At 61.6% G+C, this 19,624-nt stretch overlaps 2 protein-coding genes across 4 annotated transcripts in view; both read right to left on the reverse strand.

Annotated features, from left to right (window-relative positions):
• ADAM8 (ADAM metallopeptidase domain 8) overlaps nucleotides 1–4,505 on the reverse strand; it is a 28,426-nt gene extending 23,921 nt beyond the window's left edge. The window contains exons 1-3 of the mRNA XM_068168450.1: nucleotides 4,430–4,505; nucleotides 3,066–3,175; nucleotides 1,570–1,628 (exon numbers count right to left, since the gene is read on the reverse strand). Of these exons, the coding sequence (XP_068024551.1) occupies nucleotides 1,570–1,628; nucleotides 3,066–3,175; nucleotides 4,430–4,505 (245 nt within the window). The remainder of the gene's footprint in view (nucleotides 1–1,569; nucleotides 1,629–3,065; nucleotides 3,176–4,429) is intronic.
• Nucleotides 4,506–8,273: 3,768 nt separating this feature from the next.
• Nucleotides 8,274–19,624, reverse strand: part of TUBGCP2 (tubulin gamma complex component 2) — a 49,476-nt gene continuing 38,125 nt past the window's right edge. For all 3 annotated transcript variants that reach the window (XM_068168437.1, XM_068168439.1, XM_068168438.1), the window contains exon 18: nucleotides 8,274–8,657. In XM_068168437.1, the coding sequence (XP_068024538.1) occupies nucleotides 8,552–8,657 (106 nt within the window). In that variant the 3' untranslated portion in view covers nucleotides 8,274–8,551. The remainder of the gene's footprint in view (nucleotides 8,658–19,624) is intronic.

Raw genomic sequence — 19,624 nt, forward strand, 5'->3', positions numbered from 1 at the left:
ACTCCCCTCCCGTTTCTGTACAGCTCCTGGAGGTGCTGGAGTGTGGAGATGAGAGAGACATCACATCTGCAGCCAAGAGCACCTGACTGGAAACCCTTCTGAAGCTCTTTCTTGCTCTTGTTTTCAGGTCCCTTTCATGGACTCCCAGAGCTGGAAGGGACCCCAAGGCTCAGGCAGTGCCAACCCCCTGCCATAGGCAGGGGACACCTCACACCACAGCAGGTTGCTCACAGCCACCTCCAGCCTGGCTGCAAACACCTCCAGGCAGGAGGCTTCCACCACCTCCCTGGGCAGCCTGGGCCAGGCTCTCACCACCCTCCTGGCCAACAACTTCTTCCTCACAGCCAAGCTCCAGCTCCCCACTTCTCCTTTTGCTCCATCCCCCCCACTCCTATCCCTCCCCTCACCCCCTCCAAAGTCCCTCCCCAGCTTGCTTGCAGCCCCCTGCAGATCCTGGAAGGCCACCAGAAGGGCTCCTGGGAGCCTTCTCCTCTCCAGCCTGCACAAGCCCAACTCTCTCAGGCTGTCTGCAGAGCAGAGCAGCTCCAGCCCTCTGCTCCTCCTCCTGGCCCTGCTCTGGACACCTTCCAGCCCCTGCAGAGCCTTCCTGTGCTGGGGGCTCCAGCACTGGCCCCAGAGCTGCAGCTGTGGGCTCAGCAGAGTGGAGCAGAGGGGCAGAATCCCCTCCCTGGCCCTGCTGGCCACACTTCTCTTGCTGCAGCCCAGGCTCTGCTTGGCTCTCTGGGCTGCAAGTGCTCCCTGCTGGCTCCTGCTGAGCTTCTCCTCCCCCAGCACCCTCAAGGCCTTTTAATGAAGCCCTTTCCATGAAGAACCCAGCTGTGCCCCCATGCCATGTCCTCTAGGAGAGGCTGGCATTCCAGGAGATCCTCTGCTGCAAGACCCAGATTTCCAGCCCTGTCTGGGGCTGGGTTTAAGCAAAGCCAGAGGGGAGCTGGTTTTGCTTCAAACCTCAGCTGGGAGCTGCTCTGCAGCACCGACCCCCACGTGTCCCACCTGCTCTGACCCAGGAACCAGCCCTTGGCTTCTCCTCTGAGCAAGAGGCTGCTAATGTGAAGCCAGAGGAGGAGCTGGCACAGAAAACACACATCCAGCTCCCTGCCCCCACTTCAGAGAGGGGCTTGGTGGTGGCCAGGCCATGCTGAGGACCTCTTCCCCACCGAGCTTCCTGGGAGAGCAAACTTAACTTTGGCCCAGATGGCTTGAAGAGTCCTCATCACCCAAACACAGCAGGTCTGGGGGGGGCAAGGATGACTCAATCCAAGCCTGAATCCAGGTGCTAGCTGGCAGGCACTACCCATGGCTGTCCCAAAGGACACTGCTCAAGTGCCCTAGAGAGCAGAAGGCCCCCGAGGTGGGCTGGGTGCCCTTTGCTGGGTGCTGGGTGCAGGGCTGCCTGGCACAGATGGTGTCTCTAAATAGGCTGGGGGAGGCTTGTCTCATGGACAAGTTTAGGTTTCTAGAGCAGAGCAAGCAGATGCTCTCAGGGAGTGTTTTGGAAGCCCAAAGGGTTGGAATCACAGAGAGAGGAATTGCTGGGGAGGAGTTTACCAGGATGTGAAGGTCCCCAGCCCCTCCATCTCTGCCCACACACATTTGGTTGGATCCCACTTGAAGGCAAAGGAGGAAAAGCATCTCTGGGGTCAAAGCCCAGCACTCCAAACTCCTGAGTCAGCCCCCCCCAAATTCCAGTGTTTCCCAAGAAAAACAGCACTGCCTTCCTTTCATCTGGAGGGCTGCAGCTTTCATCTTCCCACCTCCCTGTCTTGAGGGACCACAATGAAAACCAACCCAACAGAGCCCAACCTCAGCCAACCCCGCAAGAAAAGTGCTTACAGCTCGGGGAGGTTCTGCTAACCCCTCCTTAAGCCCAGACCAAAATGCCACAAGGCTCTGGGAGGTGGAAGCCTTGGGTCTGCCTCCACAGAAAGCTCTCCCTCTCCACCCTGCTGCCTGCACTTCCTACTTCAACCCCCCAAAACAGCCCAGGGAAGCTGCCCTGCTTGAAGCTCTCCACCCCCTGAGATGGAAGCAAGGCCAAGTAAATGTTGCACCAGGTCATTCTTCCGGCACAGAGCCCCGGGGTGGGCCAAGATCCAAGGGGGTCCAGCTCCAAACCTAGTGGTGGGCCAAGAAGATACAGCTCCAAGTCCAATGGAGGGCTGGAGGGCCAAGATGCAAGGGGATCCAGCTCTAAGTTCAGTGGTGGGGCAAGGGCTAAGCAGGTCCAGATCTGAGCCCAGTGGTGGGCCAAAGGCTAAGGGCACCCAGATCTGAGCCCAGCTGTGGGCCAAAGGCTAAGGGCACCCAGATCTGAGCCCAGCTGTGGGCCAAAGGCTAAGGGCACCCAGATCTGAGCCCAGCTGTGGGCCAAAGGCTAAGGGCATCCAGATCTGAGCCCAGCTGTGGGCCAAAGGCTAAGGGCACCCAGATCTGAGCCCAGCTGTGGGCCAAAGGCTAAGGGCACCCAGATCTGAGCCCAGCTGTGGGCCAAAGGCTAAGGGCACCCAGATCTGAGCCCAGCTGTGGGCCAAAGGCTAAGGGCACCCAGATCTGAGCCCAGCTGTGGGCCAAAGGCTAAGGGCATCCAGATCTGAGCCCAGCTGTGGGCCAAAGGCTAAGGGCACCCAGATCTGAGCCTAGTTGTGGGCCAAAGGCTAAGGGCATCCAGCTCTGAGCCCAGTTGTGGGCCAAAGGCTAAGGGCACCCAGCTCTGAGCCCAGTTGTGGGCCAAAGGCTAAGGGCACCCAGCTCTGAGCCCAGTTGTGGGCCAAAGGCTAAGGGCACCCAGCTCTGAGCTCAGTGGTGGGCCAAGGGCTAAGGGCACCCAGCTTGAGCCCAGTTGAGGGCCAAGAGGGTCTAGCTGCAAGTACAGTGGTGGGCCAAGAGTCAAGGAGGATCCAGCCTTAAGCTCAGTGGTAGACCAAGGGCTAAGTGGGTCCAGCTCTGAGCCCAGTGGTGGGCCAAGTGTCTCTGATGATTGCAACACCCCCAGCCCACTCCAGACTAGCTGTACCAAGATGGTATCTGGCAGGTAACCTACTCACCTGTGGCACAGAGAGGTCTCTTTTCCCCCGGGGCACTGGCACTTGCTGTGGCATCACTATCTCATACTGCTTGACGTGAGTGGGCTTCTCCTTCAGGCTGGTGCCTGCAGCTGGGAGAGGTCAAAGGCCTTTGAGTTGGGATGCCCTGAATCAGGCTGCCCAGGGAGGTGCTGAATCCCCACCCCTGGAGGTGTTTCGAAGCCACAGAGCTGTGGTGCTGAGGGCCAAGGCTTAGCCCCAGCCTGGGCAGAGCCAGAGAATGGTTGGAGTGGATGCTCTGGAAGGGCTTCCCCCAACCCAAACACTTCTAGGAACCAACCAAGCTGATGGAGGCAGCCAAGGTGAAGGCAGAGGGAAGAGCCAAACCTGAAACACCCACTGGGGATGCAATTCCTTGCTCCAGCCTCCCCACCCCAGCTCTGGCCCCCACAGAGCACTCAGCATCACCCATGGGTTTGAGCAGGTCCCTCCGAGGCTGGCAGCCCCTGGTGCTTCAGTCAGCAGGGAGGTTTCTCAGCCCCGATGCCCCAGTGCTGCCGGGGGCTGCGCTGGGGGAAGGCTCCGGGCTCGGGCCGGCCTCCCCCCGCCCCGGCCTCTTTCTCTTGGCCTCGGCTGGGTCTCCGCCGTCAGCTCTTCGCTTGCGCCGGGAGCCCCGAAGCGGCTGCTCCTCACCGGGGTGAGACGGGGCCCGGGGGACCCTGGTGCCCGTCTGCGGGTGCCTGGCGGCCGTCGCCCACGGAGCCGGGAGCCGGGAGCCGCAGCCCACCCCCGCGGGCGGCTGACTCACCCGTGTTCGTGTGTGTGCGGCGTGCGTGTCCCTGCCGGCACGCCGCAGGCTGCCGGTGACAAATCTCCCGTGGCTGGCGGCAGCCTCGCCGCCGAGGTTGCCTTTACATAACGGCGGCCGCCCCGGCGTGCGGCGGGGGGCGCGGCGGGGGCCGGGGGCTTGGGGTCACCGAACGCCTCCTGCCGCCGAGCCGGCCGAGGGAGGCGAGCGCCCGGCGGTACTCGGGGATCCCCTTCCTCCTCCCTCCGCCCGCCCAGCCCCGCGGGGATGCCCGGGGCTCAGCCTGGCCCCTCCGAAGCCTCGCCGGGCTGTGACCCGTCCGCAAAGCCGCCCCAGCCCCCGCCCCTGCCGCTGCCCACGCGTCCCCTTCACTCCGGCAGGGAAATCATCGCTCCGCGACCCCTCCCCGCTGCCTCCGACCCTGCCCCACGGCTGAAGAGCCCTTCCCGGAGCTTTCTTTTTGCCCCGCTCTCCCCCGACCCCCACCCCATCCCCCTAATCCCCCCCGAACTTCACACCCGTCCCGTCGGTGGTCGCCGCCCGCCCGGGGACCGACCCCCGCCCGCCCCGCGCTCACCGGGGGCCAGCAGCGGCGGCAGCAGCAGCAGCGGCGGCAGGAGCGGCGGCAGGAGCCGGCGGAGCGACGGGGCCATGGCTCCGAGGTGCCCGCGGCGCTCGGGCTCCAGCGCCGGCAGCCCCCGCCCGCCGTGACTCACCGGCACTCGGCGGGACGGGACGGGACGGGGCGGGGATGGGGGCCGCCCCCAGCGGGGGGCTCCGTGCGGCGGAGCTGGGCGGGGGAGAGCGGGGCGACGGGGAGGGTCCGGGGGGTGTCTGTCTGCGGGCTGCCGGGCAGGGTCTGTAGAGCACTGGGGAGGGTCCAGGGGGCGCCGAGGGTGTCCGTGGGGCATTTGGGGTGGGGGTGGGGAGGTGGCTGTGGGGCATTGAGAAGGGTCCACCAGGCATCGGGAGTGGCGTGGGGCACTGGGGGGGATCCGGGGGCGTCTCAGGAGGTGTCTGTGAAGCACTGGGGAGGGGCTGTGGGGCATCACAGGGTGTCCGTGGGGCACTGGGAGGGGTTTGTGGGGGTAGCAAAGGATGCATGTGGCACTGGGGGGATGGGGGGGGAGGGGGTGCCGAGTGTCACCGACAGCGATCTGTGTGGCGTCTGGGAGAGCCCAAGGGGAAGGTCCACGATCCCCAGGGACAATGCCCAGGGAACTGCAGGGCACGGAGGGGCTGACTGCAGGGCACTGAGGGGCTGACTGCAGGGCACGGAGGGGCTGACTGCAGGGCACTGAGGGGCTGACTGCAGGGCACGGGGGGAGCCCTGCTTGGCTCTGGGGTGGTGGAGCAGCTGGTGGGGCTGGAAGGTCCCACGGGACACTGGGAGTGCCTGTGGGGTATGGAGGGGGGCGCCGTGAGGACACAGAGGGGAGGTCACAGGTGTCACTAAGGTGGCAGAGGGGCTGGAGGGCCCATCAGGATTGGGCACTGGGGGGGGGGGGGGGTTTGTGAAGTGGGTGTCCCTGGGGCAATGAGGGGATGCAAGAGCTGGGGGGGGGGGGGAGGGGACGACTGCCAGAGAACAGCCATGGCATGGGGCACTGAGGGGATGGAAGGGGTGGTTGGGGTCACCACAGAGGGGCTGAGCTGTCAAGGGCTCTGGAGAGACCATCAGGTCATACCCGTGGGGAGCTTGGTCCCCGTCCTGACCCCAAAGGATTGGAGTGGCTGGAGCCACCACGGGGGGGCTGAGCTGGGAGGTGCACTGCACCCTGGGCTCTCCCCTCTGCCGTGGTGCTGACTGCTGCCTCCTCCTCGTTCCCAGAGCAGCCCAGGTTGCAAGGCACCTCTGAAGAGCTTTAGGTCTGATTCCCAGAGCAGCCCAGGTTGCAAGGCACCTCTGAAGAGCTTTAGGTCTGATGTGCTGAGGGGCAGAGAGCTCAGCTCAGCTTCTGCCACACCCTGTCCAGTCACGTCTTGAGGCCCTTCAGTGAGGGGGGTCCCTGGGGAGGCTGCTCCACAGCTCTGCCACTGGGCACAAGATCCCTCCAGAAAGTCTCAGAAGCCACTGGGAGAGCTGGCCTTGAAGGACCTACTGCCCAGCCCCACGGCCCCATGGAGCACAGCAGAGCCCCCAGCTCACCCAGGGGGGCACAAAGCAACCAACCAGCAGCTCTGGGCAAGGAGGGTACCCAGCTGCTGTGCCACTGGCCGTGGGGCTGCTGGGTTCTGGCACAGGAGCTGTTCTTGCCCCTTCTCCTGGCACATCCTGACACCTGCTGAGGGGAGGAGACACACATCCACCTCCTGCAGGGGGCTGCCAGCAAGGTGTCTGGCCTGGACCAGGTCTGCTCTGGGAGCAGAGAGGGTAGAGCCATGTGGGGTCAGCCCAAGCACCCCAGACCTATGCAGGAGTTGCTCAGCCAACTGAGTACCCCACACACAGGCCACAGCCTTGGGGTAAACTGAGGTCACCCATCAAGGGTGTCTGGCCTCAGGCAAACCTCAGGAGCTAGAGGCTGGTATGACACTTCCCCCACCAGCACCACCACCTCTGCCTGGGGGAAGAGAGGTCTCAAGGCAAGCCCTGAAAGGGGAGCAGGTTCCTCCAGGGGCCTGGGCCCCTCTGCCTCTCTCCCCTGAGCTCAAGGCAAGGGCTGCGAGCTTTGTAGAGCCACAGAAGCTTACTGGAGGCAGCCTCCCCACTCTGAGAAGCCAGCTCAGTGGCAGGGGGGAACATAAAGCTTGCCCTGCCCCAGCAGCTAGCTGCACAACTCCTCTCCCCCAGGAGCCACACTGCACTGAGTCAGTCCTCAACCCCAGCCTTCAGCTGGAGGAATTCAGTTCTCCAGCCCAAGGACTTCTCCCCATCAGCCAAGCTGCAGGGACAGCTCCAGCCTCCCAAAGCCAAAGGAAAGTTGCTCCAGAATGTCCCTGCCAAGGAGGAGCTGAAGGAGATCAAGGGCAGGTTATGAACAGCAGCACTCAGCCCTAGGGCATCAGTGAGGCCCCCTGGCAGGGGTCTTGGTTACCACTGGCTCTTGGGAGATGCTTCTGGCTGGTCACATCCAGAGGGTGCTGCTCAGTGCCTTGAAGTGCAGCTGGAGAGCAGTGAGAGTGGTGTCCCCTCAGGGGTCTGTGCTGGGACCTGTGCTGGTCAGTATTTCTCTCAGTGCTATAGGCAGGGGGATCCAGGCACCAGCAGCAGGGTGCAGAGGGCACCAGGCTGAGTGGTGCTGTCCCCTACAGCAGAGGGACAGGAGGGCATCCAGAGGCACCTGGGCAGGCTGCAGAGGTGGTGCCCAGGTGAAGCTCCTGAGGCTCACCAAGAGCAAGGGCAGGGGTGCTGCAGCTGGGGCTGGAAACCATCCTCACTGCCAGTGCAGGCTGGGGGAGGAGGGGAGAGAAAGCAGCCCTGAGGAGAAGGCCTTGGGGGTGCTGGGGGGGGGAGAAGCTGGGCAGGAGCAGGCAGTGTGAGCCTGCAGCACAGGAGGCCAAGGGCAGCCTGGGGGGGGGCTGCACCCAAAGCAGCACTGCCAGAGGTGCAGAGAGGAGATTCTGCCACTGGGCTCTGCTCTGGGGAGACCTCACCTGCAGGGCTGTGTGCAGGGCTGGAGCCCTCAGCACAGCAAGGGACCTGGAGCTGATGGAGAGGCTCCAGAGGAGGCCCATGGAAATGCTCAGGGGTTGGAGCAGCTCTGCTGTGGGGCACAGGCTGAGGGAGCTGGGAGTGTTCAGCCTGGAGAAGAGAAGGCTCCAGGCAGACCTCAGAGCAGCCTGCCAGGACCTGAAGAGGCTACAAGAAGGCTGCAGAGAGGACTGCTCCCAAAGGCCTGCAAGGGACAGGAGCAGGGGCAAGGGCTGCAAAGCAGAGCAGAGCAGATTGAGATTGGATGTGAGGAACAAGTTCTGCCCCAGGAGGCTGCTGGAGCACTGCAGCAGGCTGCCCAGGGAGGTGGTTGAGGCTCCATGCCTGGAGCTATTGCAGGGGAGGCTGGAGAGGGCTCTGGGCAGCCTGCTCCAGTGGAGGATGTCCCTGCTGAGTGCAGGGGGCTGGGCTGGCTGAGCTCTGGAGCTCCCTTCCAGCCCAGAGCACTCTGTGATGCTGTGCTTCTCTTCCACCCCCCTCCCAGCTCAGTTCCAGCAATGGCTGCACAGCTCTGCAAGATCCCCTGAAAGTCCTCTACCAAGGACTCAGCCAACGTAGCACAAGCATCATCTTGCTGCTCAGCAGCTCCAGACCTCCACCTCATCAGCTGGAGCAGCTGCTCAGCTTTGTTCCAGCCACCTCCCAGCTCTGCTCCCAGAGCTCTGCTGCACAGCCCCTGAGCCAGGCAAGCAACACTGCTGCCCTGCAGGCCCCACCGACCCCCGGAGCTCTCCCAACAGACCACAGCACCCCAGCCTTGGGGGGGTTCTTTGGCTTGAGGGGGAGGGTTTCCATTTATTTTACAACACAAACATCCACACTTTTGCACTGCAGTAAAAACCCAAACCCAACCCAACCAAAGCACCAAGCCCAAGGTCCTTCCCAAGAGCAGCTCGGGAGAGAATCCTCTGCTCCGCGCGGGGCAGGAGGCTCCCTGGCTGCTTGGCTTCCAGCTGGCAGGCAGGGCTGGGAGCTGGCTCCCACCGAGGGTCTGGGTGTCTGCTGGTGCAGAAGAGCTGGCAGCTGGGGTGGGGGCAGGGGGCCTCACTGGGCAGGCACAGGCAGGCAGGGCAGGGAGGGAGCTGCCTTCTGGCTGCGCTCGGCCGACATGTGCTCCAGGCGCTCCGTGTAGAAGCCGTTGAAGTCCAACCTGCAGGGAGGAGAACACAGCCCCAGGCCTGACACTGAAATGCTTTGGCACAGGATCCCCCAGGCTGGATCACACCTCAGAGATCATCCAGCCCAACCTACCCCCTCCCCGAGGCACCATCTGACCAACTCAGCCATGGCACCCAGGGCCTCATCCAGGCTCTTCCTAAACACCCCCAGGGATGGGGACTCCACCACCTCCCTGGGCAGCACATCCCAAGGGCCTCTCTGGCTGGGAAAAATTTCTTCCTCACCTCCAGCCTAAACCTCCCCTGGCACAGCTTGAGACTGTGTCCTCTTGTTCTGGTGCTGGGGGCCTGGGAGCAGAGCCCAAGCCCCACCTGGCTCCAGCCTCCCTGCAGGGAGTTGTACAGAGCAAGAAGGCCTCCCCTGAGCCTCCTCTTCTCCAGGCTAAGCAACCCCAGCTCCCTCAGCCTCTCCTCACAGGGCTGTGCCCCAGACCCCTCCCCAGCCTTGTTGCCCTTCTCTGGACACCTTCCAGCAGCTCAACCTCTTTCCTAACCTGAGGGGCCCAGAAGCTGTGCTCCAGCAGGCTGCTCACCCAAGCCTGCCCAAGAGCAGCCACACAAGCTCCTGCTCCTGCAGGCACTCCCAGGCAGCAAGGGGAGCTGCAAACAGAGCTGTGGAGGCCTTTGGGTTGGGAAAGCCCTGTCAGAGCATCCAGCCCAACCCTTCTGTGCCTATACTGAGTGCTCTGTGGGGGCCAGAGCTGGGGTGGGGAGGCTGGAGCAAGGAATTGCATCCCCAGTGGGTGTTTCAGGTTTGGCTCTTCCCTCTGCCTTCACCTTGGCTGCCTCCATCAGCTTGGTTGGTTCCTAGAAGTGTTTGGGTTGGGGGAAGCCCTTCCAGAGCATCCACTCCAACCATTCTCTGGCTCTGCCCAGGCTGGGGCCAAGCCTTGGCCCTCAGCACCACAGCTCTGTGGCTTTGAAACACCTCCAGGGGTGGGGATTCAGCACCTCCCTGGGCAGCCTGGAGCAGGGCTTGAGAACCCTTTCAAGGAAGAAGTTTCTTCGGATCTCCAACCTAATCCTGCCCTGGGGCAACCTGAGGCCACTTCCTCTTGTTCTGTCACTTATTACTGGGGAGCAGAGCCCAGCCCCCAGCTGGCTGCAGCCTCCTCTCAGGAGCTGCAGAGAGCAAGGAGGTCTCCCTCAGCCTCCTCTGCTCCACACTCAACCCCCCCAGCTCCCTCAGCTGCTCCTCCCCAGCACACTTCTCCACACCCTTCCCCAGCTCTCTTGCCCTTCTCTGGCCCTGCTCCAGCCCTCCAGCTCCTGCTGCCAGGGAGGGCCCAGAGCTGAAGGCAGCACTCAAGCTGTGGCCTCCCCAGTGCCCAGCCCAGGGCACAATCCCTGCCCTGCTCCTGCTGCCCACACCATTGCTGCTCCAGGCCAGGCTGCTGCTGCCCTTCTTGCCCCCCTGGGCACTGCTGCCTCCTCTCCAGCTGCTGCCCACCCACCACCCCCAAGTCTGTCTCTGCTGGGCAGCTTTCCAGGGACTCCATTTCCAGGCCTGAAGTGTTGCCTGGGGTTGAGAAGCTCTTGGGTAGGGTGAGATGAACTTTAGGACAGAGCTGGTGGAAGTGAGGGCAGTGAAGCAAGACTTGCTGCAGGAAGAAGAGGGTGGCACTGGCCTGGGTAGCAGAAGGGCTTGTGCCACAGCACAAGTGGCCACACTCCCTCTGCCCCTCCTGCTGATCACAGCCTTGCTCCTACCCACCAATGGCCCTGCAGAAAGAAGCTCCCCCAAGGCATCAGCTGGATGTGGCCACACCACAGTGAGGCCTGGAGCTGCCAGCCCTGCACAGGACTGCCCAGGCAGGGCAGCCACAGCAGCTGGTGCAGAGGGCAAGAGATGTCTGTGCTGTGCTGGTGACACATCTGTGCTTGTCCCCTGACAACAGCCTGACCTCCACCTGCTCTTGACAGGGAGACAGAATACATCAGGAGGAATCAGAGACTCACAGAGCTGGTAGGGACCCCAAGGCTCAGCCAGTGCCAACCCCCTGCCATGGGCAGGGACACCTCACACCACAGCAGGTTGCTCACAGCCACCTCCAGCCTGGCTGCAAACACCTCCAGGCAGGAGGCTTCCACCACCTCCCTGGGCAACCTGGGCCAGGCTCTCACCACCCTCCTGGCCAACAACTTCTTCCTCACAGCCAAGCTCCAGCTCCCCACTTCTCCTTTTGCTCCATCCCCCCCACTCCTATCCCTCCCTCACACCCCACAGCAGAGGGGCAGGATCCTCTCCCTCCACCTCTGCCAATGGGCACTGGCAGCTGAGCTGCCCTTGGCCTTCTGGGCTGCCAGTGCCCATTGCTGGCTCCCTGGCCCAGGCCTGATTCCTGCCCCCCTCAGAGGTGTCCCAGACCCCTCTCCCTCCCTCACCCCCTCCAAAGTCCCTCCCCAGCTTGCTTGCAGCCCCCTGCAGAGCCTGGAAGGCCACCAGAAGGGCTCCTGGGAGCCTTCTCCTCTCCAGCCTGCACAAGCCCAACTCTCTCAGGCTGTCTGCAGAGCAGAGCAGCTCCAGCCCTCTGCTCCTCCTCCTGGCCCTGCTCTGGCCTAGGGGCTTCTTCTCCAGAGCCACAGCTTGACCCTTAAACACTGGAGCTGTGCCAATGGGGGACAAGGTGCCAGGGGGGAGAGCTCCTCACTGGCACCTTCCTGGCCACTTCCCACCACTCCTTAGCAGCACTGCTCAGCAGCCCTGGCCCCCAGTGTGACATCCACCTCCTTATTCACTGGAACCACCACAGAGTGCTGTGGGTGCCACCCCCCCCCCCCCACCTCCTTGCCAACCCCTGTGTGCTTCACCCAGACCCAGGCTTCCAGAGGACAGGAAGCTGCTAAGCCAGAACTACTTCCAAAGCCTCTCCAGGGCAGGCACCCTCCCCAAGGGTCACCATCCTGTCACCCCTGGCAGTCCAAAAGGATGCCACAAAGCCCCCCAGCTCCACACCTGCCTCAGGCAGATCTCTGCAGCTCTTAAGGACATGAACTGCAAATGTTGATCTTTCTCTCCTCACCACTGCAGCTGGCCCCAAGTCACACAGACACTGGCAAGGGGCTGAGTCTTTTCCTGGGTGCCTGGCAAATTAAGAGCACCCTGGCAGCTCCCACAGCATCCTCCCAGCTGCAGTGAGGCAGTGTGCTCTGGGGGCTGGGCAGGGAGGGGGATGGGAGCTGCCTGAAGGACAGAAGTCAGAGAGCTGTGGTCAGTGGGACAGAGTCTGGGTTCTGTGATGCTGTGATACTTGCAGCTCCTGGCTGCTGAGAGGCAGAGCAGGCAGCAGGACAGCAGCTGGGTGCTGGGTGCTGTGGCCCAGCTGCTGCTGGACTCCTGGGGGAAAGCCTTTTTGTTTGTTTGTTTGTTTCCCCCCAGCCCCCATCCTGTTGGGATCTGAAGAGTTTCCTTCCTGCAGCAGCTGCCACAAGCCTGTGAATCACACCAAAGTTACTCTCCCTCTCTCTCCCCTCTCTGAGAGGAGGCTGCTGCAGTGCTCAGGCACTGGGCACAATATTTGGAGTGTGGTGTTGCTGAACAGCCTTTCCCCAAACGCCAACAAATTGTTCCCTGGCATTTTTTTCCCTGGTTGCCTGCAGAAAATAGAGCCCTGACAGATGGGCTGGAGCTGATGCTCCCTCCTGGCTGGGAACTGCTCACAGCTAACCCTCCCTGGTCCACCTAGGGGTGTGCAAGGGGAGCCTGCCACTGGGGCAGGCATGCTTCACAGCCTCACAGAACCTTAGGGGTGGGAAGGGACCTCCAGAGATGCTCCAGTCCAACCCCCCCTGCCAGGGCAGGGCACCCAGGGCCCAGTGCCTGAGCACTGCAGCAGCCTCCTCTCAGAGAGGGGGAGAGACAGGGTCAGAGTAACTTTGGTGTGATTCACAGGCTGCAGGCTTTCCTCTAGGGTCACTACACCCAGCACCCAGCTGCTGTCCTGCTGCCTGCTCCACCTCTCAGCAGCCAGGAGCTGCAAGTATCACAGCATCACAGAACCCAAGGGACCCCCAGAGATGCCCCAGCCCACCCCCCTGCCAGGGCAGGGCACCCAGAACACAGCCAGGGGGGGTTGGAAGCTCTCCACACCAGGAGACTCCACAACCCCCCTGGGCAGCCTGCTCCAGGCCTCCAGCAGCCTCACAGGGACAAACTTCTCCTGGTGTTGAGGTGAAACCTCCTGGATCCCAGTTTGTGCTCACTGCCTCTCTGACCTGCTGCCCACAGCCCTTCTCATGCAGCCCAGGCTGCCCTTGGCCTTCTTGGCCACCAGAGCTCCTTGCTGGCTCCTGCTCAGCCTCCCACCCCCCAGCACCCCCAGCTCCTTGTCCCCTTCACTGCTCTCCAGCAGCTCAGTGCCCAACCTCTCCTGCTGCCTGGGCTTGTTCTTGCCCAGCTGCCAGGCTCTGCCCTTGCCCTTGTTGGCTTTCATTCCCTTGCTCCCTGCCCAGCTCTCAGCCTGCCCAGCTCTGGCTGGCTGGCAGCACAGCCTGAGGGCTCTCACCACTGCTCCCAGCTGGGTGCCAGCAGCAAACCTGCTGCCAGTGCCCTCTGTGCCCTCAGGCAACCACGTGGGTACCAAGCTTTGACTGAACTGCAAGGCCAGGACTTAGTTCCAGCCTTGCTTTGAGGACCTGCCCCAGTTCTAAAGGTGCTTTACTGCAGCCTTCAGCTGTGTGGTTTTGTTGCTTGGTTTTGGCTGGATTGTTTTGTTCCCCCCTTCATTTGGAGCATTAAATGATCTCTGATAACTATCTCCTGAGAACTTTTGTGCTGCTTCCCCAAACTCTGCTGACTCTTCACTTTCTTGCTTTGTGGCTGAACATTTCTCCACTGGAGGTCTGTGTCACCCCACACATCCGGGGAGCTCATGCTCTAAGCTCAGGCATTGTGGTTCTGCTCCACACAGAGTCATCACAGAGGGTGAGGGGCTGGAAGGGAGCTCCAGAGCTCCTCCAGTCCGAGCCCTGCCAGAGCAGGGGCACCCAGGGCAGGGCACACAGCAACACAGCCAGGGGGGGTTGGAATCTCTCCACAGAGGGAGACTCCACAACCCCCCTGGGCAGCCTGCTCCAGGCCTCTGGCACCCTCCCAGGGAAAAACTTCTCCCTCCTCTTCCCATGCAACTTCCTCTGCCTCAGCTTCCACCACTGCCCCTTGTGCTGGCACTGGGCAGCCCCCAGCAGAGCCTGGCTCCAGCCTCTGGGCACTGCCCCTGCACAGCTTTAGCCCCAGCAAGGAGCTCCCCTCTCAGGCTCCTCCTCCCCAAGCTCCAGAGCCCTCAGCTCCCTCAGGCTCTGCTCCTGAGGAAGATCTTCCACTGCCTGCAGCAGCTCTGTGCCTCTGCCATGGACTCTCTCCAGCACTTCCCTCAGGCCCTTCCTGACCTGAGGGGCCCAGACCTGGACACCAGATTCCAGCTGTGGCCTCAGCAGGGCAGAGCAGAGGGGCAGGAGAACCTCTCTGACCTGCTGCCCACAGCCCTTCTCATGCAGCCCAGGCTGCCCTTGGCCTTCTTGGCCACCAGAGCTCCTTGCTGGCTCCTGCTCAGCCTCCCACCCCCCAGCACCCCCAGCTCCTTGTCCCCTTGACTGCTCTCCAGCAGCTCAGTGCCCAACCTCTCCTGCTGCCTGGGCTTGTTCTTGCCCAGCTGCCAGGCTCTGCCCTTGCCCTTGCTGGGTTTCATTCCCTTGCTCCCTGCCCAGCTCTCAACCTGCCCAGCTCTGGCTGGCTGGCAGCACAGCCTTCTGCTTGTGGTAAAGGAAGGATCTCTCATGAGCTCTTCACAGGACAGGTTTCTGAGCATTTGGAATTAAGTCATTCTCCTGACAACATTCTCTAGTCTGTAATTCTTCTCCATGTCCCTCATGGGGGGTGACAAGGGATTGCCAGCCCCTGGGCAGCACTGCTCCTGAGGAGAGCCCAGGCTCCTAAGCAGGACTGCAGCACAATCAAGACCTGCCAGCAGCTGGGATGAGCTTCCCTGCTTTGGAGGAACCCCTCTGGGTCTCCATCTCTCCGGCTTTTGGGGTGAGCTTCCCTGCTTTGGAGGAGCCCCTCTGGGCCTCCATCTCTCTGGCTTTTGGGGGCCACAAACAGCACTGTGGTGCCTCAGTTCCTCAGTCAACTGAAGCAATAGTGAGCAGGCTCAATAAAGCAAGGCCAGGAGCAGAGTGGTGACTCCAAGGGGTATTTTGCTGTCCACCTGTTCCCTGTTGACTCCCAGCCCTGCCAAGCAGCTATCACTGAGGAGAAGAGGCTGGGATGCCTTAGAAACTTTGCCATCTCTGTCAGAGATGTGGCTGCAGATGGCAACCATCTGGGCTCTTGGGTTCCTTGTTGCCATAGAGCCCAGGACTCAATCCAATAACCTCCCCAGAGTGAATGAGAGCTGACTGTCACATCTGGGCATTCATCCTGGGGCTTTCCACCCTTCCAAATGCTGCCTCAGCAGCCTGCAGAAGCACAAAGACTTTTACTGCTCCACATGCAGGCAGGGAAATGGGGAGCTCTGCTTTGGCAGCAAGAAGGTCCAGCTGCACCCAACACCCTGCTGCCCAGTGCCAGCACAAGGGGCAGTGGTGGAAGCTGAGGCAGAGGAAGTTGCATGGGAAGAGGAGGGAGAAGTTTTTCCCTGGGAGGGTGCCAGAGGCCTGGAGCAGGCTGCCCAGGGGGGTTGTGGAGTCTCCCTCTGTGGAGAGATTCCAACCCCCCCTGGCTGTGTTGCTGTGTGCCCTGCCCTGGGTGCCCCTGCTCTGGCAGGGCTTGGACTGGAGGAGCTCTGGAGCTCCCTTCCAGCCCAGAGCATTCTGTGATGCTGTCAAGACTCAGGTGGTGCAACACAGGCCCAACTGGGGCACTACTGGCATCCAGATGCAGTTTCTCCGGGAAGGGAAGGGAAGGGAAGGGAAGGGAAGGGAAGGGAAGGGAAAGGGAAGGAAGGAAGGGAAGGGAAGGGAAGGGAAGGGAAGGGAAGGGAAGGGAAGGAAGGGAAGGGAAAGGGAAGGGAAGGGAAGGGAAGGGAAGGGAAGGGAAGGGAAGGGAAGGGAAGGGAGGGAAGGGAGAGGGAAGGGAAGGGAAGGGAAGGGAAGGGAAGGGAAGGGAAGGGAAGGGAAGGGAAGGGAAGGGAAGGGAAGGGAAGGGAAGGTGGAAGGGAAGGGAAGGGAAGGGGAAGGGAAGGGAAGGGAAGGGAAGGGAAGGAGGAAGGGAAGGGAAGGGAAGGGAAGGGAAGGGCAGGGAAGGAGGACAGGGAAGGGAAGGGACTCAGGGAAGGGATGGGATCAGGTCTTGGAAATTTCCCTTCACTGGGTCATGGAAATACCCAAGTGGCAAAGGGCTCAGCCCCCTGCCTGCAGTGCTGTGTTCAGCTCTAGGGCCCCACGAAGGACATGGAACTCTTGGAGTGGGTTCAGGAGGCCACAGATGAGCAGTAGGCTGCAGAAGCTCCCCTGCAGAAGCAGGCTGGGGAGAGCTGGGGCTGTTCAGCCTGCAGAAGAGAAGGCTGCAGGCAGACCTCAGAGCAGCCTTGCAGGACCTGAAGGGATCCTGCAGGGAGGCTGCAGAGAGACTTTTTTCTGAGGATGTCTGGAGCCAGACCAAGGGGGAATGGTTTGAAGCTGAGGCACAGCAGGGGTCAGAGTGGAGCTGAGGAAGAAGTTCCTCAGTACAAGGGTGGTGAGACCTCTGGCACAGGCACATCCAGAGAGGCCATGGATGCCTCCTGCCTGGGGGTGCTCAAGGCCAGGTTGGATGAGGCTTTGAGCAGCTGAGAGGCCTCCCTGCCTGTGGTGGGGGGGATAGGAGTAGAGATCTCTAAGGTCCCTTCCAACCTAAAGCCATTCCTGATCCCCTGAGCTTGTGCCAGGAAAGGCTTCTCCCAGCACCTGCTATCAGGTGGGACCAAAGGCTGCAGGACTTCTGCTGGTGCAAGACTCCTCCAGAACTTGAACTTAGTTAGCTGAGAAGCAGCTCCAGCCCTGGGCTGAGCAGGGGCCAATCCCCACACAGGCTCTGCAAGCCTCAAGGACTGCAAGTCCTGATGCTCTCCTATTCAAAGAGCAGAAAACTTCACCTTCAGCACTGGCTTGGCCATGTCCTGTGAGACCTACAATGATGTCCAAGTGGTTGGATGGTGGAGGCAGCTTCCATGAAGGTCTCCTGGGTGATGATAGGTCTCCAGAGTTCTGGGCTCTTTGCATGAAGAGCAGCCACCTCCTGCCCCTTGCTGGCCTTCCTGTTGTGCAGCCATATGCATGACTCAGGCTCAACAGCTCCAGCCTGCAGCCTGCTAAGCGGTGAGGCACTGAAAGAGGGTGGCCAGAGAAGATGTGGAGGCTTCAAAGCCAAGTTGGATGAGGCCTGGAGCAACCTGGGCTAGTAGGAGATGTCCTTGCCCATGGCAGGGGCTTGGAACTGGATGATCTTAAGGTGATCTGCTGGAGAGCAGCCCCAAGGAGAAGCACCTGGGAGTGCTGGGGGGCAGCAAGGTCTGCAGGGCACAGCAGTGTGCCCTCTGGGGGCCAAGAAGGCCAAGGGGCTCCTGGGCTGCACTCAGCAGAGTGTGGCCAGCAGAGCCAGGGAGCTTCTCCTCCCCCTCTGCTCTGCCCTGCTGAGGCCCCAGCTGCAAGATTGCAGCCAGCTCTGGGCTCCCCCAGCTCAGCAGGGACAGGCATCTGCTGGGGAGAGGCCAAGGGAGGGCTGCAAGGCTGCTGAAGGGCCTGGAGCACTGCTGCTGAGGAGAGGCTGAGAGCCCTGGGGGCTGCTGAGGCTGGAGAGGAGAAGGCTGAGAGGGATCTGCTCAATGTCTCTCAAGAGCTGAGGGCTGGGGGGCAGGAAGGAAGGGGCCAGGGCCAGGCTCTGCTCACTGTGCCCTGGCATAGGCCAAGGGGCAAGGGGTGGAAAGTGCAGGCCAGGAGGTTGCAGCTCAGCAGGAGGAGGAACTTCTTGCCTGGGAGGCTGCCAGAGGCCTGGAGCAGGCTGCCCAGAGAGGTTGTGGAGTCTCCTGCTCTGGAGCCTTTGCAGCCCTGTCTGGATGTGTTCCTGTGGGACCTGTGCTGGATTCTGTGGTGCTGCTCTGCAGGGGGTAGGACTCAATGACCTCCAGAGCTCCCTCCCAGCCCCTCACAAACATCCTGTGGTCCTGTGCCTTCCAACCCAAAGCACTGAATGATTCTGTGGGCTCACCTGGGGCTAAGGCTCCTAAGAGCATGAGCAAAGCTAGAAGCACCTCCAAGCTGCCCCTCTCTGTGACACAGATTCCAGCCCAGCAGCACCACCAGGTCTGACCTCTACAGCAAGGACAAAATGCTCATCCCCATTCCAAACAGGCCTTGACTGGAGAGGAAAGCCAGGGGTTGTAAACTCAGCAGCAAAGAGGTAGATCTGCTGACCTCTCCTCCTGCTGCAGGCACTCCCTGGAGCCAGTTTTGCTCTCTATCAAGCTGCTGAGCATGGCTGAGGCCACACCACAAAGCAGATGCATGCAGAGCAGGAACTCACAACAAGACAGCCCTGAGGCAAGCCCTTGGCTGGGATTCCTCACCTTGAGACAGCTTCTGCCCATTTGCAGCCCATTCCCAGCATCAACAGACACATTTCACCCCACCCAAAGGCATAGTTCCATAGTATCAGTCAGGGTTGGAAGGGACCACAAGGATCATCTAGTTCCAACCCCCCTGCCATGGGCAGGGACACCCCACACTAGATCAGGCTGCCCACAGCCTCATCCAGCCTGGGCTTAAACACCTCCAGGGACAGGGCCCCAACCACCTCCCTGGACAACCCATTCCAGGGCTTCACCACTCTCATGGGGAAGAAACTTCCTCCTCCCCTCCAGCCTCAATCTCCCCACCTCCAGCTTCATTCCATTCCCCCTAGTCCTATCACTGCCTGAGATCCTGAGCAGGTCCCTCCCCAGCCTTCCTGTAGCCCCCTTCAGATCCTGGAAGGCCACAATGAGGTCACCTGGGAGCCTTCTCTTCTCCAGACTGAACAGCCCCAACTCCTTCAGTCTGTCCTCATAGGAGAGGTGCTCCAGCCCTCTACTCATCCTCCTGGCCCTGCTCTGGACACCTTCCAGCACCTCCAGATCCCTCTTGTAATAGGGGCTCCAGAACTGGAGGCAGTACTCCAGGTGGGGTCTCACCAGGGCTGAGCAGAGGGGGAGGATCACCTCCCTTGCCCTGCTGGCCACACTTCTCCTGCTGCAGCCCAGGCTCTGGTTGGCTTTCTGGGCTGCAAGTGCACACTGAGAGCTCCTGGTGAGCTCTCCTCCCCCAGCACCCCCAAGGCTCTCTCCTCAGGGCTGCTTTCCAGCCAGTCCCTGCCCAGCCTGGATTTGTGCCTGGGATTGCCTCCCACCCAGCTGCAGGACCCTGCCCTTGGTCTTGCTGAACCTCCTGAGGTTGGCTTGTGCCCACCTCTGCAGCCTGTCCAGGTCCCTCTGGATGGCCTCCCTACCCTCCAGCTGTCTGCTGCACCACACACCTTGGTGTCATCAGCAAACTTGCTGAGGCTGCACTCAGTGCCACTGTCCATGGCACCCACAGAGATGTTGAATGGGGGGAGGGCTTCAAGCCTTGGGTTACCATACAACACAGACCCTCCCCAGCTGCCCTGGAGCCCCCTTCAGATAATGCAAGGCCACAGTCAGGCCTGGGAGGGCCACAGCCAGGCCTGGGCAGGCCACAGTAAGGCCTTCCTGTGAGAAGAGACCGGCACCAACCTCTCCACAACCTCCTTTCAAGGGGCTGCAGAGAGCACTGAGGTCTCCCCCTCAGCCTCCTCCTCCTCTCCTGTTTACATGGTGGCTCTGCAAATAATTCCAGTTTCCTCTGCAGTCTGAGAGGAAACAGCAGCCTGGGGCAGAGAAGGCTCCAGGCAGACCTCAGAGCAGCCTGCCAGGACCTGAAGAGGCTACAAGAAGGCTGCAGAGAGACT

The sequence above is a fragment of the Melanerpes formicivorus genome, unplaced genomic scaffold, assembly GCF_026170545.1.
Source record: "Melanerpes formicivorus ecotype bairdi unplaced genomic scaffold, bMelFor1.0.p_v2 SCAF_139, whole genome shotgun sequence".
Lineage (NCBI taxonomy): Eukaryota > Metazoa > Chordata > Aves > Piciformes > Picidae > Melanerpes > Melanerpes formicivorus.